The following is a 16,407-nucleotide window of genomic DNA, read 5'->3' as shown; positions in this document are numbered from 1 at the left end:
GATATTCCTAGAATAGATGATTATAAACTATAATACTTCCAAATTTACATTCATTGGCCATGTAATACCTGTTTCATGAATGTAGAGGCCAATGGGAGCAAACGTAAGGATGTCAATTAACGAGTTTTCCATTTTGTAAGAGGGATTGTATAAAACGATCACAGATGGTATCATGGTCACACGATGACAATTGTAAAATCTTTTACCGATTCTCTTTAACTTTTATAGAAGTGGGGAAAGTACTTGAAAATTAAGGATAAACACGACGTCTAATCATAGTGTCACATCATTGTGGATGAAGAATTTTACTCTTTCTCCGATTGTTAATTGACTTCATATAATTTGTCAGGACACACAAAGGACAGTCAAGATCACCTTGGTATGGCATACGACACTTAAAAAAAAAAGTTATGATAGATTTTGAGTGTATGATCAATGCAAGGAATCCTAAAAACAACTCTAATCATCTTGAAAAATATTCCTTTGAAGGTTAGTTTTGAAAGATTGGTTGATGTCAATTCTTTGATGAAGAATCAGGTCCTTGACTCAGATAGACAGAGTCCCTTCTTTCTTTGGAAAATCATTCCAAAAGTTCCGAACTACCATTCTTTGCTATCTTCAAGGCTTTAGAGACTAGACACATTAGCTCCTCTGGTGGAGGATATTAGGGAGTTATGCTCATCTTTCCTCTCGTGCTCATTCTGTTTTGTTCCAAGAGCGATAAACGCAGTTGCGGATGCTCTTGCAAGGAGGGCCCCCGATCCCGTGTCGCGGTTGGCCTTTTCCGTTCCTTGGCTTGCTTGCCAGGCTGTTTCGGGTTGCATTTCTTTCGTTAATGGAAATTTATTACCAAAAAAAAAAAAAAAAGAGACTAGACACATTGAAAAAGCTATTGCCTTTGGAATTTTTGTTGTTTGGGACCAAATAGAACAGATCACACCCTTCATTTTCATAGATTGCATGCGTTATTATGACTTTGGAAAATCGAAAGTTCGGATTCTCTATCCATCAGGCTAGAGGTTTACACGTATCTCATGTCTCTTCATCGTATATTAGGAGAGGAGTCCATGTTGGGCCCAGTGGGGTCTCATCTCAAAGGTGACAAACCACTATCCGTCATGATAGAAGATCCAAATTTGAAAGATGCTTCTGGGCTGGGCCTTGTCGTGGGCCCAAGCAATAGTGTTCTTCCAATTTGGAACATATTTTTTTTGGTTAGGATTCCATTTATTGTTTTTGGGGTAAAGTGAAAGCAAAGACCACTTTGAAACATCCTTCACGGGTCGCAGCATGATTGCATGCATTACCTTGTGGACTTTGGAAAAGCGAAAGTCTAGATTCTCTAGTGCTTCCCTCATATCTTTTTATTATACACATAGGAGATGATCTACGTGGGGCTTAACGGAAGTCTCTATTTCTGATTCATTTTGTTAGAACTCAGAGATGAGCCCGTTTTAATATATGGTGGAGAAGTATGAGAGGAACACTAATTTCAACCCTAACGGGTATAGAATCCAAACTTGAGAAACGCCTCTGGGCTGGGCCTCGTCATGGGCCTAGACGGTAGTGTTCTTCCTTCTTGTCTAGAACATGCTTCGCGGGCCGCAGCATTATTTGAAAGCGATGACGAGACGAACGTTAAAAAGGCCTCTCTCTCTTTCTCTCTCTAACTCGCGTGGCCAAAGCTGAACTGCGGAAGAGAGAATTCTTTCGACCTTGGTCGGTTCTTTGGGTGCTTACAACACTTTTGATAATGGCCGTACATATAAGGAGAGGGAGTCCGTTCTCCACTGCTTTAACGCTGCGTGGCCGCTCAGAGTTTCTCTCTAAGGTAATAGAAGTTTTAGAAATGGCGGGCTTCTAGCCGTTGAGTTTAAAGAGCGAAGAAAAGGGTGGTGGTGGTCCCATTAACCATTGCTATTCTTCTTAAAAGTCATTATGGGGAGGAGGAAGCGAAGAGATGACCACAACAAACCTTCCGTTTCTTCTTTACCTTCTGGTACGCCTTCTTCCTCATTTGGGTCCTTTCTGCATCTTTTTCCAGTTCACGGCTTTGCTATTGGGTAATCTCTCCTTAAATTTTATGGGTTTGCGCCAACATTGTAATTCTTTTTCTGGGTTACTTCCTGTTCTGAATATTGTAACTTTTTCGATTTTCTCTCCTTTTATTATTTATTTATTTATTTATTTTTTATGGTGCGCTCTTGCTCATCTTGATTGATGTTTAATTAACAGTGGAATTCTTTTCTTTTCTTTCAGATTCAGTAAAAGACTCTAAATGCATTAGTGTTAGGCATGGCGAAGAAATCTTAGATTGTTTCTTTATTGGTTTTGATGGTTCTAACTTCTTGAATATAAATTGGTTTCTTGAACTAGGGGGTATGAGTTTGGATTGATAACAGGTATCGGCTAGTTTATGTTCTCTCGGTACAGATAATGAATCAATTTGGTTTGGGATGACGTCTTCTTGAGGTATTTCAACACATATATGGTTAACTAAACAACAAGTCGACACAAACCCAGCCACATTGTGAACTCGGTGATTGAATCACATGCATTTATGCAATATATGAATATATACATAGAAAACGAAGCATGGTGAACCGCTGATGACTACAACTTCAGAATATAAAGGGGAATTCAACTTCTTTTTGCGACTTACACGTCTGCAGCTTATTTGCCTTCTTGCCCTCAAAGAGGGAGAATTCAATGAAGATTGAGCTTTCTCTAATTTTTCTATGGCTCAGTTCCACATTTTATTTGAAAATTGTTATATACTTAAATGGATAGCTTGATACACTATGTGGGAGGTAGGTCTAAGCAAACCAACAAAGGAGGGTAATCTAGAAAGAGATTATATCATCCTTAATGCCATGGACTCTGGGCTTGTCTCAAATCCACAATTCAATAAAGAACATGTTTGAGTAATTATGGGAAAGGTAAAATATCAAATCTTTTGTATCTCCCTAAAGATAACCGTATCATAAAAGTCAAACTGTATTATCCTCGTAACAGCAGACAGAATCTAATGTTTTGTATTTTGAGGTAGTTATTCTAAATCCTCTAATATTTTATTGTTATACAAAATTAGAATTGGGAGGGTTCAACTTCAAATTCTACAACAAATTTTGAATCTTATAGGGATAAACACTAATCTACTTAACATACGACAGGGTTGAAGGCTCAACCAGTCCCAAAAATTAGGATCTGGAAATGGGGAAAGGGTTCAGCTCAATAGAATAGGACAGGGTTGGTTCCGTAGATTAGGGATTGGGCTTATTAAGAAGGGACAGGTCTGGAATGATGAAACAATGTCAAGGGAATAAACTTAAGCAGGTCTATAGCAGATATATATTCTTCCAAGTTCCATTCTTAGGCCTATAATAGGATATAAGTGGGGTGCTGAAAGAATTTGTGTATTGGTCAATCTGATGGGTGGAATGGGTTATAAAAAGGATTGAGAGGACGCTTTAGGATGAGGAAGTTATGCTCAAATACAAGAGAAGCTGATGGCTTGATTGGGTTGGAAGAGAAGTTAATAAAATTAGAAAGGCTGTTCAAAATTTTGAAACTAATAAATTATAGTGAAGGCCACAGCCCGGTGTTTCAGTTTCCGGGATGAGTCTCATAATGGCTGTAGAGTTTGAATAGAACAAAAAATATTAATAGAGAAGAACCTTGTGGGCTTCTCACCTCAAAGGCTTCTGCAGGATCCAACACCAAGCCCTTGTCCAAGGATCAAACACCAAGGGAATATTTGAGTAGAAGCAGCAGCTTAACACCCAGAGTAAATAACAAACTCATGGCCTGTTCTGGCCTCCCTAGGTTGTATACATGGATTACAATGAAAGAAATAGCAGGGGATCAAAACTAGAATGTCTCAAAATAGAAGCTTCCAACCTTAACCCTCACTAGGGTTACAATATCAATTTCTGAAACTGATGCAGATTACTAGTTCTTGTCACCTACCAATTATATAAATAGAAATTAGCTACTTGTAATTCAGATAGAGAGTAAATATCCTAGACTACTAACTTAGTCCAGATGGCTGACCATATGTTAAACTGGACTCATCGAACCACCTGTTCATTGGTCTTCTGATTGACTCAAAAGTTAAAAACATAACAATCCAGTGAAGTTGCAGCAGCAGCCTGCTCAAAGTTGTGGTTTGTTACTTATTCTTCTTCCTTGGATATTTCTTCAGATCTGCATCACTACTAGGACTGAGGTTTTTATCCATAAGTTCCCACAAGTGCAAAGATCATGGTTTGCATTTATTAGTGATGGTCATCACGTGTCTCATACTTTTATGGCACATGTTAGTGACTAAGCCTGACTGTCGTTTAAAGCTCAAAGATTAAGCCTCAAATGCCTTTTAGGAGGCTAATCCAATGTGTTCAATCTGATTTTGCCTGATCAACTAAGGTGTAGATCTCAAAGAGTGGAGCACGCCTTTATTTTACTTGTTTGGCTTATTGTAGGATCAGTCTCACTTCATGCCTATTTTGATGGCCTAATTATGTTAAATGAACATGGTTGTCAAGGCAACAAGGTGAGGCGAGGCGACAGAGGGCAATGAAAACCAAGGTGACACCAAGCAAGGGGACACTAGGTTGCCTTGACCAAAAAATGGGCCTAGGTGCCTAGGCAGGCGCCTAGGCGGACGCTTTGACAACCGTGTAAATGAATCAATACTGCCGTCTACTCCTTGAGGACCAGATTTCCTTTCAAGTCTGAAACCTTTTAATTACTCACTCCCCCTTTTCATGCAGTCAGCATTACCATAGTTTTTGATGTTGGATGGATGAAAAACAGCAACAAGACAGGTTGCTATTGCTACCTGCTTTGAATTGGTGGGGGTGGCATGAACTTCTTTCTGGCAACTTTTTTACTAACAAAATGAGCAGAAGTTAGTGAGCTAAATGATTGGAATGGTGTCTCTTACTACCACATGAAATAGGAACAGCGGATCTGCCACTTAAAAGCTACGAACAACTCTTTACCCCTGCTAATGTTAATGCTGGTACTCTCTAGTGTGAGCTCATATCGCTATCTTTGAATTGAATTTTGACTTGAAACAGCTCTATTCCTACTTATTCATTTTGACATCACGGCTTGTACTACTCTTGGGTAATCATTCTACTACTTCATCGGTCACATCTACCACACCATTCACATTCCTATTTCATTCATGGTGGTGGATATTGCTGTCTACAAGGCAGTTTGTTTATGCTTGATATTCTTAATTCCAGGGGTTTCATATTTTCTGAAATTTCTATCTACATGTTATACCTGGGATGTTGCATAAGAATTTCCGATTCAGCACCCAATTTCTGACCATGTTGATGGTTCAAACTTTTGATTTTTGAAAGTATAAAGCTTCATAGGTGTATGAATAACATGATACAAAATTGTATGTGGCTATGCGCCTTCACTATGATATCAGGGTGATGCATTTCTTGTTTTACTGCAGATATCATGCCATGTTCCACTGGAATGGATTTGTTTTCAGAAGTGGTTAGTTACTTGATTAACCTCTTTCTTGCAATAAACATCCCTGTTGTCATTGTTATTGTTCTTAATATTAATTGAAAGTGGACCAACTCTTACATTTTTCTCCTGTGTAAACTGTTTTCTACCTGCAGAAGTCTTCCTCTTGTGTTTCTTCAGATTCTGCTGTTGTACATCCCCTCTCATCTGTAATTGATATGACAGATAGTTCCGCTAAGCTGCAAAATTTACACTCTTCACCTGCGCATCACCATTACAATGTTAGTCGTGCAATGTTCTTAAGACGTTCACGTCATAACTACAGCAATCACTTCTCTCAACGAAACTCAGGTGTCCATGCTGATACTTACCGCTCACTTTGCAAAGGAGCTTCTCCGATCAGTGATGAGAAGCCCTCTTTCAAGTTGGCTAGTCGGTGCAGCTCAGAGTCTGGATATCATGGAGGTAACTTAAATGTTCATCTACGCTTTTCTATTCTTTTTTATTTTGCTTGTGTTAACTTCCCTTTTCCTTTCTTTCTTTCCCAGAGAGAAGGCTGTTCCATGGGCCAGACAGAATAAGGTGCAGTCCCTTGATAAGTGATGCAACATCACCTGATGCAGCTAAGATGGTGTGTGGCATATGTATGAAGCTGTTAAGACGTAAAGCATATGCTTTGGGAAATACATTACCATCTAGTGAACTGGCTGTTGTTGCAATTTTAGTTTGTGGCCATGTTTATCATGCTGACTGCTTGGAGAAAAGAACATCTGAGGCAGACAAACGGGATCCCCCATGTCCATCATGTGTTGAATGGTCATCGAAGGTTGATGCCAGAGGAGGACAAGAGTGAAATGTACAGATGACTTACATTATTCAGGTCAGATTCAGAATAATGTGAAAAGTTTCTTACATTTCAAGCAGAGGGTTTACAGGCTAATTCTTTTGTGGGAATCGCATTCTGTTGCCAGGTTTCTGTTGCTTAGATTGTTACAGGGCCATCTCAGTTTACTTGGTGAAGATGTTTTCAAATGTTCTATAGTAACTTAAATTGTTGTGCTGGCAGTACCTTAATATGATTGAAGGCTGGTTTTTTCAGGTAACTTTCTTGGTTGATCCTTTAAAATCTTTGTGCACCAAAATAATCACACAACACACACACACATGTACGTTCTGCATAGACCTCTATCGTTTTCAACATAGATTTCCATTTTTTATTGTTCAAGATCATGACAGGAAGACATCTTTTCAGCTTTGTTATAGGATAAAAAATCTCAGCTTCTTTATGGTAAAATGATCTAAAATTGTGATTATCATGAAAAAATTTTAGGCAAAAATCCAATTGGATGTAAAACATAACCATCCAATCACAACTTTAATAGAGGAACAAAAAACATACATTTGCATGCAATAATCATGAAAGATGCATTAGCTTTTCTGAAAATAGATGCTTATGGTGCTAAAGCTGCTACATTTTATTGTGCAAAATAATGCAGAGCCTGAGAAGGCATGCTGAGGTGTGCTGCACTGCATTAGGAGAATAGGAAAGAGGAGACTGGAAAGTCATATTCATAACTCACACTGGACCTTCTCTACTAAAATTCTTCATTAATCATCCTTGATTGAGGGAGCGATTCCACCATCAAGGAGGAAAATCTCAATTTTGTAGGGCTGTTTTTGTTACTAAATTCGCGTCAAGGTTTACTTCTCATTAATGATGGTTGATCTTCCACTGGACTAACATCAGAAAAGGTCAAAGAACCAACCATCTTTGATGCACAAACCAGGGGGAAATTTCTTTTGAAATCAGAATTGAAACTGCTACTAAATCCCACTCGACTCACAGATTAGAAAATCCCAGCAGCTTCTGCAGGTTTGAGCCTCAAGACTAATGCTAGGAACTCCACATAATTGGTTTTAATGCCCATAAATTTCGGAACAAGAAATGTATGTTGCCATTATGATCATGAAAGGCGCTGTCTGCGCCCGATAAACACCAGACACAACTGCAAAGCATAGCAAAAACAACTAGCTCCCACCTTCTGGAATGCCATCAATGGAGGAGGATACTTTCGCTAATGGAGGGAAAGAACAACTAAGTAACCCATATACAGTCTTTGATGGGCATCAGCAAGTAATTCATCCTTAATTGTTGGAGGGGAATCCACCATCAAGGAGTAAGCTCTCAATTTGCCGCTATTTCTGCTAATAAGTTAGCAGTAGGGTTTACTTCTCTGTAATAATTGTTGATCTTCCACTGGATTGACATCAGAAAGGTCAAAGAGCCAACCATCTTTGAACTAAAAACCAGCAGAAATTCCTTTTGAATTCAGAATTAAAACTGCCGCTGAATCACACTCAGAGATCAATGTCAGGAACTCCACCTCAAAATTGGTTTTATTTCCTAGAAGTTTTGGAACAAGAAAAGTATATTGACAATATGATCATGAAAGGCCCACCTGCCTGAGCTCGAGCAGGATTTTCCAGAGGACATCCATCTACATTAGGCTTCAGCCAAAGGGTGGGAGGCAGAGCCCTGAATACCTCGAATTAGCACTAGGGTTTGTGAAAAAACTGAGCCTGAAGCCTCATGCTTCTTGCTAGCATCAAATCATTTAAGGAGGAAATCCTGTGGGGAAAAGCTTTAGACATAATAATGGACAAAGGAGGACCATACTGATCAAGCAAAGTCTTTGACTCCTAAAATAGGTAATGCAAAGTCTCCACCTAGTTAAAAAATAAAACACAGATCACATCTAGAAGGGAGGGACTTCTCCAACATTTACTTTTTCGACTGATTGAATCCTGCACAAGAGCCTCCAAGCAAAAACTGAGGCACCAATGAAATGCAGGCAATTGTTAAGCCCTCTAGTTTTGCTTTGCATCTGCTTAAATCTTGTCATCTGGAATTTGATTGATGCCTAGTCTAATTTCCTCCTGTTAATTGTATCTATGATTTTAAGTTCTAGCACTGAGAAAACTGATTTGGATTGTTATCATTGTGATCAAAGAATATATGATGAATTGCATGTCTGCCCATTGATCTAGTCTGCTTTTTATATGTAAATTTGGGGGAACTTATATGGTGGTTCTTACTCTCCCCTGCAGGTATAGAGACAGGATTCAAGAGGATTCTCTTCAGTGAATCAAATGCTTTATACCTATATGTAATTAGTAATTGTAGAAAAGGTTTAATAACTTGATGCTGCAATTTCCCCCTTCCATTTTCTACCTTTCCAATTCAATTCTGCTAATCTTTATGCAGAAATATGGTATCAATGTAGTAAGTCATGGTGGTGATGAATAAAGTGCATTTGGGAGCACCCCACCCAGACTTTTGATTATTGTTGTAGCTACCTTGCAATGAATGTGGAAAATAAAGGAATTTACTTGTAGATGCTGCCGCTATTTTCCAGTGATTGTTTTTCTTCCCAAGTCAACTTTTGATTTAAATTCTTTTGTTATTGTACTTTTTAATCAAACAGAACTACTTAAGAATGCTTGGTCATGGCTTCAAATCCTGGAAACAGCCTCCTTCAAAACAGGGGAAATTATGATCTTTGCAAGTAGTTTGAGGAAACCCTTGAGGCTGGTCATTTGACACTGTTTATCAAGGACACCGTTTTCGACCTTTAACCATCAATGGATGATATCTTACATGATGATCTGAATTTGGTTTTAGGGCTGGATCCTATATATTAAAATGCAGTGTTGGCATTACTTATCAGGCATGATGTAATTAAAAGACTAAAAACCTAGGCTGGACCATGGGTGGCAAGTTTTGACCTCCACCAACCATCCTACTATAACTCTTGAGATATTTTTTTTTCTTTCTTTCTGGTAACCAACTATTACTCAAGTTCAGTTCCCTTGAACTTCATGGGGTTCCAACTTTTTATTGTCTCCCTTCTCATCTGCAGATTAGGTGTGATTGTGTAAAGGTTAGCTGATTGGTGATTGATGCACCCTCTATTGAATTTGTGTTTGTCAAAATGGTAACATGTAGGGATAATGGATGCACAACCACGAAGAAGAACACAAGCAAAGCACACAAGGGGAATTTAACGTAGTTCGGCAAAACCATGCCTACGTCCACCAGAGAGAAAAAGAGTTCCACTATTTCCAATAAACTTCACACCACTCTCACACTTACAAAGTGCTACCCTTTGTTTGCCCCCATCCTTCTCCTTAGGATGAGTTTTCTAATCCCCTAAAGAGATTGATTCCCCATTCCCCAATCTCCTACAGAGATTGATGCCTATAGGTTATTTCAGAGAATATTTATAGGAAACTTAAAACCCTAATCCCAATGTAATTATAATTTTATCCCGGTATTAGTAATTGACTCAAATTCTGTTTCAATTACAAATACAATCTAGAACCATAATTACATAGACCCATAGAATACAACACACCCAAACCCAACAGTCACATGTGTGAAATGTTTTAACATGATTTGATTCTATCTTGGGCGTTTTGTGCTAAATCTATATTTCAGTTTTAAACTATTTTATGAAAGTAAGGTAGATCATAATTGCTTATGAGGTTTTTTCAACATCTTAAGCACAACGAAGGACGAAGGAATCTCAACGGTCAAAAGTCTATTAGAGCAATATTAAGATTTTTAAAAATGTTTTTTTTTAATAATAATTATTATTTTTTGAATCTTTGAAAATAAGTCTAAAGCTGTATGCTCTCATGCATATAACATTGCACTGGGTCACCTCCGAGCAATTCTTAAGATTTTTAGAATTTCGTCTATAATATATATATTTTAATTATTATTATTATTATCCCTGAATTTTCTAAAATTTATTCTAATCTGTCCAAGTGAGAATAAAAAGAATATCCAGGCCAGTTAAGGTGTAGAGAAAGATGAACTTCGCTTATAAGCATTAAATTGGTTTGTCTAATTAGTAAATTTTGCACGTTTTTTTCTCCGTTAATGATATATGAATATTTTGTGGAACTATCCAAGAATCTACTTTTGGGCATTCAATTTTAAATTTGTTAGGAAAGCAAATTAACTTTAAGAGGAGTAAAGACATGTTTAACTAACGATTAAAATCTTGTCTCATTTTGGTGTCTCTGACAAGGTCGAGAGACTTAGATATCGGATAATTTTTTTTTTTTTTTGATTTTTATTTAATGTTTTTTTTTTTATAAATAAATAAAAGCCCCCAAAAACAAGATTTTTTTTTTTTTGGGATCCATCGTCGTTATCATCCAAAGGCTAAAAAATGAGGAACAAGCTTCGCACCTCGTAGGGGATCGAAGGGATTTTGATTATTTCAAATTGGTATTCTAATTACATTCAATGCAAATGTTGCACACACAACTTGCGTAAAAATTTCTGCCAAATTATTAATTAAACGAAGAAAAGGAAAATGATGGAAGGTGACTTCATTGTGCCTTCATAAATTTAATCAATCCTAACTTACATAATAAATATTAATTTGAGTATTATCCATTGGTATAGAAATATTTTGCAATTACATACTCAATATTGTTCTAAACATTTTTCCAATATGTGGGTTATTATTCAAAAAAAAATTTAAAAAAAATAATAATAAGACCTGTTCAAGTTTTTCAAGTATAGCTTCGGGTCCACATAAACTATTGTCAAAGCAAAGAAAGAACAAAGTCATATTAAAGCATTAATGAGAGATGAGGGTGGGGGAAAGCATGGATCCACCTTTAGCCACTGAAGTAGGTTTTCTTAGGTCTTGTTTGGTTTCATGAATCCAAGGATCTGAAATGACATGAGATTTCAAATCTATAGATGCATGGTTAAAAAAAATTAACTATTTGGTTAACCACAAACCTATCAAAATTCGTAGAGTTCCATTGGGTTACTCCATGTGAATCTGCAAATTTCATCCATATTATATTTAGGAATCATGGATTTCACTCAATATCCAAGAATCACTTAATCTATGTTTTTAGGCAAAAAAGTGAAATCCCTAGATTTTATGAATCTAGAGATGTTTTACAACCTACTATGCATAAATCTCTCATTCATGAATCTAGGGATTTGAAATCCCTGGATTTAACTAATCAAACATGCCCTTAATAAATGTGAGCATAAGAGAATATCTATCGTTATTGAGGTCTGTACCTTTCTCACGTTTCTCCATCACATAATAGAGGTCAATATCTGTTAAGATGATTGTGTGTAGGATTATTTTCCAAAGATCTCCAACAGTCATATTATGACTAATAATACTCGATAAAAGATTTATCATGACGAATAAAAGATCTAAACTTTATCCAGAGGATTCGGATTCCACTCCTCCCCTTCTCCCTTGCAGTTTAAAAATTCACCCTAATCCATTTCCCAATTCGTTTATATTGACAAAGAGTTCATCGAAAATCATCATCTAAACATGACCCATCAAGCCTAGGAGTTGTAGAAAGGGGCAGTTATTTATTTATTATTATTTTTATTGGTTAACAGAAGTCAGTTCTTGATTGTGTGGGCCTCAGTTATTCAACATATCTAAACTTTATTTATAAGCCTCCCTTTTCGTTTCGTTATTAACTAACTTTATTATGTGATCAAAGGTTGTTGTCTTGTTGATGCAGGGGAAATGTTAAAAAATCCTCACCAAAAGAAGAAACGAAAAGGAAATTTACTCATGTGGCAGTTAAGGAACCGTTGGATGCTGCATGGAATCCAGATTAAGCGAACAAACAAGATATTCGGTGAGTTATTATCCAATCTGACAAATTTGAGAAACCCAAATCTTCTCTCTTTAGTCTCCCAATGCAAATTATCTAAATTTGAGAAACCCAAATCTTCCATAAACAAGTGACGTGATTTCCGTGAATTTGGATAAACATTGTCCACAATCCAACGTAATACCTTCCACATTACTTGGATCGGATTCACATAAGTCGATCAACCTCCCTTAACTTCTTCGTCATCTATCCATTTCTTTCACTTCTTCTTTCTTTCTCTGTGTTTTTTTCTTCTTCTTCATTTCTTGTTGGGTTTTGCTTGAAAATACGTACTTTGGTGGAGTTTTAAGAACTTGAAAAGATGTCTAAGGAAGAAGTTTATGTTGCGTCGATCGATCAAGGGACGACCAGTACGAGATTTCTAATCTATGATCGATCTCATAAGATTATTAGTTCTCACCAGACTGAGTTCACCCAGATATTTCCTCAGCCAGGGTAATTACATACGAGCTTCATTCATACTATTTTCGCTTGGCTCCCGTTTTTTCCTTTTAGTTTTCATTTTTAAAGTAATTTTTGGTTGTTGGGTTAGATGGGTAGAACACAGTCCTATGGAGATTCTAGAGAGCGTGCGGCTTTGTATGGCGAAGGCTATTGATAAGGCCACAGCAGATGGGCATAACGTTGATAGTGGATTAAAAGCGCTTGGAGTTACAAACCAGAGAGAGACATCAGTTGTGTGGAGTAAATCCACTGGTTTGCCTCTTTATAATGCTATTGTTTGGATGGATGTCCGAACTAGTTCTATCTGCAGGTTTGCCTTAATTTTCTGGCTTTTGGGTTCTTCTCCAAGAATTTAGATACGTTTGTTTGTTCATTCTCTTATGTTGCTCTTGCTGCTTTGGGATTTTAAGTGAAATTCATGTCCTCCATTTCACGATTGAAATCTGGGTTTCGCTACTCTGGATTTAAGAAAACACCATGTCTTCACTTTTTTCGATTGAAATTGGAATTTTGGAAATTTTGATAGGAACCCAATTCTTTTTTCATTTTACAGGAGATTAGAGGAACAATTTTCAGGGGGGAGAAACCATTTTGTGGGGACATGTGGTTTGCCTCTCAGTACTTATTTTAGTGCAGCCAAATTTCTGTGGCTGTTAGAAAATGTTGATGCTGTTAAGAAAGGTGTGGACTCTGGGGATGCTTTGTTTGGGACGATTGATTCTTGGTTGATTTGGAACCTCACTGGAGGTTCTGGTGCTGGTGCTGTAGATTCATCCAAGAAACCTGTGACTGGTTTGCACGTCACTGATATCTCAAACGCATCTCGGACGATGCTCATGAACCTCCAGACTCTTGAGTGGGATAAACCCACATTAGAGGCATTTGGGATACCCATTGGAGTCCTTCCCAAGATTGTCAGCAATTCCGAAGTTATTGGAAATGTTTCAAAAGGATGGCCAACCTCTGGTGTTCCAATTGCAGGCTGCCTTGGTGACCAACATGCAGCAATGCTGGGTCAGGCATGCCGGAAAGGGGAGGCAAAGAGCACCTACGGCACTGGTGCCTTCATACTTATTAATACTGGTGAGCAGGTTATTAATTCAAAGCATGGTCTCCTGAGCACTGTTGCATTCAAACTTGGTCCTAAAGCACCAACTAATTATGCATTGGAGGGCTCCATTGCGATTGCTGGAGCAGCAGTTCAGTGGCTAAGAGACACCCTTGGAATTATTAAGGATGCCGCAGAGATTGAAGATTTGGCCAAGAAAGTTGATAGTTGTGGTGGGACGTATTTTGTGCCGGCATTCAATGGGTTGTTTGCTCCATGGTGGAAAGATGATGCAAGAGGTGTACTGGTTGGAATCACAAGGTTCACAAACAAGTCACATATTGCTCGAGCTGTGCTGGAGTGTATATGTTTTCAGGCAAATGATGTGTTGGAATCAATGCACAAGGATTCAAAGGCTAAGGATGGGGAGTTTCTGCTCAGGGTTGATGGTGGTGCATCTGCCAACAACCTCCTAATGCAGATCCAGGTATTGGGTTTGTTGAAATTTGTCTGGTTTTCTGAAAATTTCTGTTTAACTTTCCATTGTAGCTTTTGCTGGTTCATCTATGTGTGAATTCCTTTGTAGTGATTCTGCTATATCTCTTTACTGTGACTTAACTGCCTTGGTTTAATTTCACGAAACCAGACGGTGGACATTACTCATTGTCAACTATTTATTTCATGTGACCCCTCTAAGTTGTAGTGGTCTCAATGAGAGAGTGGTTTCCAACACCCTCGCCTCATTACAACCACAATAAACTTAAGCTGGATACTAAGGACGGAAGGGTCCTTGAATTTATCTGTTGGTATCAGCCTTTGGCTACTGGATGGTTTGTCTTGAAGCATCCATGTTCGCAGGGGAGAATAATGATCAAATGTACCTTAATTCTACTCATTTTCTTGCTAAATGGTCATGGTTATGAGGAAGAGCTCTCAGAGCAACCATCTGAAACTGTTCTCTGGGCAGTCAAGTGCAACTTTTGTACTATTAATGTGAATCTAAATGTTAATTGTTATTTTGTAACTGTTTGGCAGGCGGATTTGTTGGGGAGTCCTGTGGTAAGACCAAGTGATATAGAGACAACTGCTCTGGGGGCAGCCTTGGCAGCTGGCTTAGCTGTTGGTATTTGGAAAGAAGATGCAATTTTCTCCTCAGAAAGGCGGCTAGCCAATGCAACCACTTTCCGCCCCAAAATCTCAGGGGAGGAGAGGAAGAAGAAGGCTGAGTGTTGGAACAAGGCTGTCACCAGAAGTTTTGATTTGGCAAGCCTTACCCTTTAGCTCCTAGTATTACCTGTTTTCTTATTTTTTTTCACCATCTTGGTGATTTATGCTGAATAATGTTCTCAGTTCTTATGTAGATCTTTGTAAGAAGTCAATGCTTAATCTTATTTAATTTCAGTTTCAATAATAATACTGAATTCAGAAACTGGTATACTCTTTCAGGTGTGCTACATCTGGGTGAGAGGCTTCACATAGAAAAACAAAAGATTAAAAAAAAAGGAAAAAAAAAAAAAAATCCTCTGTAACACACACTTTGATCTTTTTTCTGTCATCCTAATTGGAACATAATAGTGCATCCATGGTATGTGCTTAAAATAACACTAGCTGCTTTGCTGCTTTCAATCTGCTTAGTCAATGATACAAAGTGGTAGGTATTGGATAAAGGGATTTTCATGAAAGGGGAATGGTAGCCATACTGGCATTCTCAGTTGGACCTATTTGGGTTATTGTGTTTGGTGGTTGAAGTGTGCTTTTAAACACTTGTGGCATGCTTTGCTAGCATTTTTTCTTCTTCAAATTAAATCCTAAAATAGTGAACAAAATTTCATTCTAGAACACCCATTTCATTGAAGTGCCATCCGGTGTACTCAAGCAACAGGGAAGATTTCTTCCCTGTCGATAAAGAATGAAGGCTACTGCTGAATAAATGGGGTCAACAAAATACTTTCATTCTGTTCAACTACTAAAATAAAGCCATTCGATCATGTTCTTCTCTTATAATTAAAGTTCTGTCCTGGTTGTGTTTGAAACTGCTGAAGACTATGACTTTGGAAGTTAAAAAGGGATTGAGTCATGCTGTCGAAGAGTTGGACACTGATAATTCATTCAGAATAGACTTGCTTGCATTTTGAATTTTAGATCATTGTTGTAACTGTTCCATTTTTTCTCTCTTCTTCTGCCTTTTTATTAGGTATAAGTACAAGTGGAGCTCTAGTATTGTATTTCCATTTATATGCAACAGGTTTATGCTTTAAAGCGAGCAAGCCATTTGAGCATATTCTGAACTCTAATTTGGGTACTAAGAGGATGCGGAAAGAGAATGGTAGTGAGATCTCCCCTATTTGATTATTACTGGGGTTTCGTATACAGTTGGTTTCTATTTATTAATACTGAAGAAAGAAAGTGTTCTGTACTTGCTTGTAGTATCATACATTGAGAGATTATATTACGTTAATGAAATTCGTTAGATTTAATATCCAATTTAGAGTCTTTGGAAGAATTATCAGTTCTTCCAAAGTAGGGTTTACTATCATCTACAAGGAAAATGAACCACAGGAACCTGCTGTTGCTGCTAGTTTGGCCATCAGAAAGCGCTTTAAAATTTGCCAGATCATCCTCTGTATGAGTTTCTGCTTACTTTAACCCGACTATGTTTTTCAATTTTTTTCTCTTGGAATTCA

At 37.7% G+C, this 16,407-nt stretch overlaps 2 protein-coding genes across 4 annotated transcripts; both read left to right on the top strand.

Moving 5' to 3' along the window:
- Nucleotides 1-1,690: 1,690 nt before the first annotated feature.
- On the top strand, nucleotides 1,691-8,884 carry LOC149025262 (uncharacterized). Of its 3 annotated transcripts, none has more exons than XM_089145488.1 (6): nucleotides 1,691-1,999; nucleotides 5,474-5,517; nucleotides 5,646-5,955; nucleotides 6,039-6,370; nucleotides 6,462-6,589; nucleotides 8,599-8,884. In XM_089145488.1, the coding sequence occupies exons 1-4, from the start codon at nucleotides 1,939-1,941 to the stop codon at nucleotides 6,341-6,343; spliced, it is 720 nt and encodes a 239-aa protein (XP_089001614.1). In that variant the 5' UTR covers nucleotides 1,691-1,938; the 3' UTR covers nucleotides 6,344-6,370; nucleotides 6,462-6,589; nucleotides 8,599-8,884. The 3 variants fall into 3 exon arrangements, with proteins under 3 accessions (XP_089001614.1, XP_089001612.1, XP_089001613.1); XM_089145486.1 differs by having other exon boundaries at nucleotides 1,691-2,063; XM_089145487.1 differs by lacking the exon at nucleotides 8,599-8,884 and having other exon boundaries at nucleotides 1,691-2,063; nucleotides 6,462-7,382.
- A 3,337-nt stretch (nucleotides 8,885-12,221) lies between these two features.
- LOC149025261 (glycerol kinase-like) lies at nucleotides 12,222-15,182 on the top strand. Its single transcript, XM_089145484.1, has 4 exons — nucleotides 12,222-12,666; nucleotides 12,764-12,985; nucleotides 13,229-14,210; nucleotides 14,759-15,182. Exons 1-4 carry the CDS (start codon nucleotides 12,533-12,535, stop codon nucleotides 15,002-15,004), a joined length of 1,584 nt encoding a protein of 527 aa, XP_089001610.1. The 5' UTR covers nucleotides 12,222-12,532; the 3' UTR covers nucleotides 15,005-15,182.
- The last annotated feature ends 1,225 nt before the right edge of the window (nucleotides 15,183-16,407 follow it).

The sequence above is a fragment of the Hakea prostrata genome, chromosome 2 (assembly GCF_041222555.1).
Source record: "Hakea prostrata isolate BN-2017 chromosome 2, UWA_Hpros_2, whole genome shotgun sequence".
NCBI lineage: Eukaryota > Viridiplantae > Streptophyta > Magnoliopsida > Proteales > Proteaceae > Hakea > Hakea prostrata.
The sequence above is the reverse complement of the archived record's forward strand: the minus strand, read 5'-3'. Positions and strand labels throughout refer to the sequence as shown.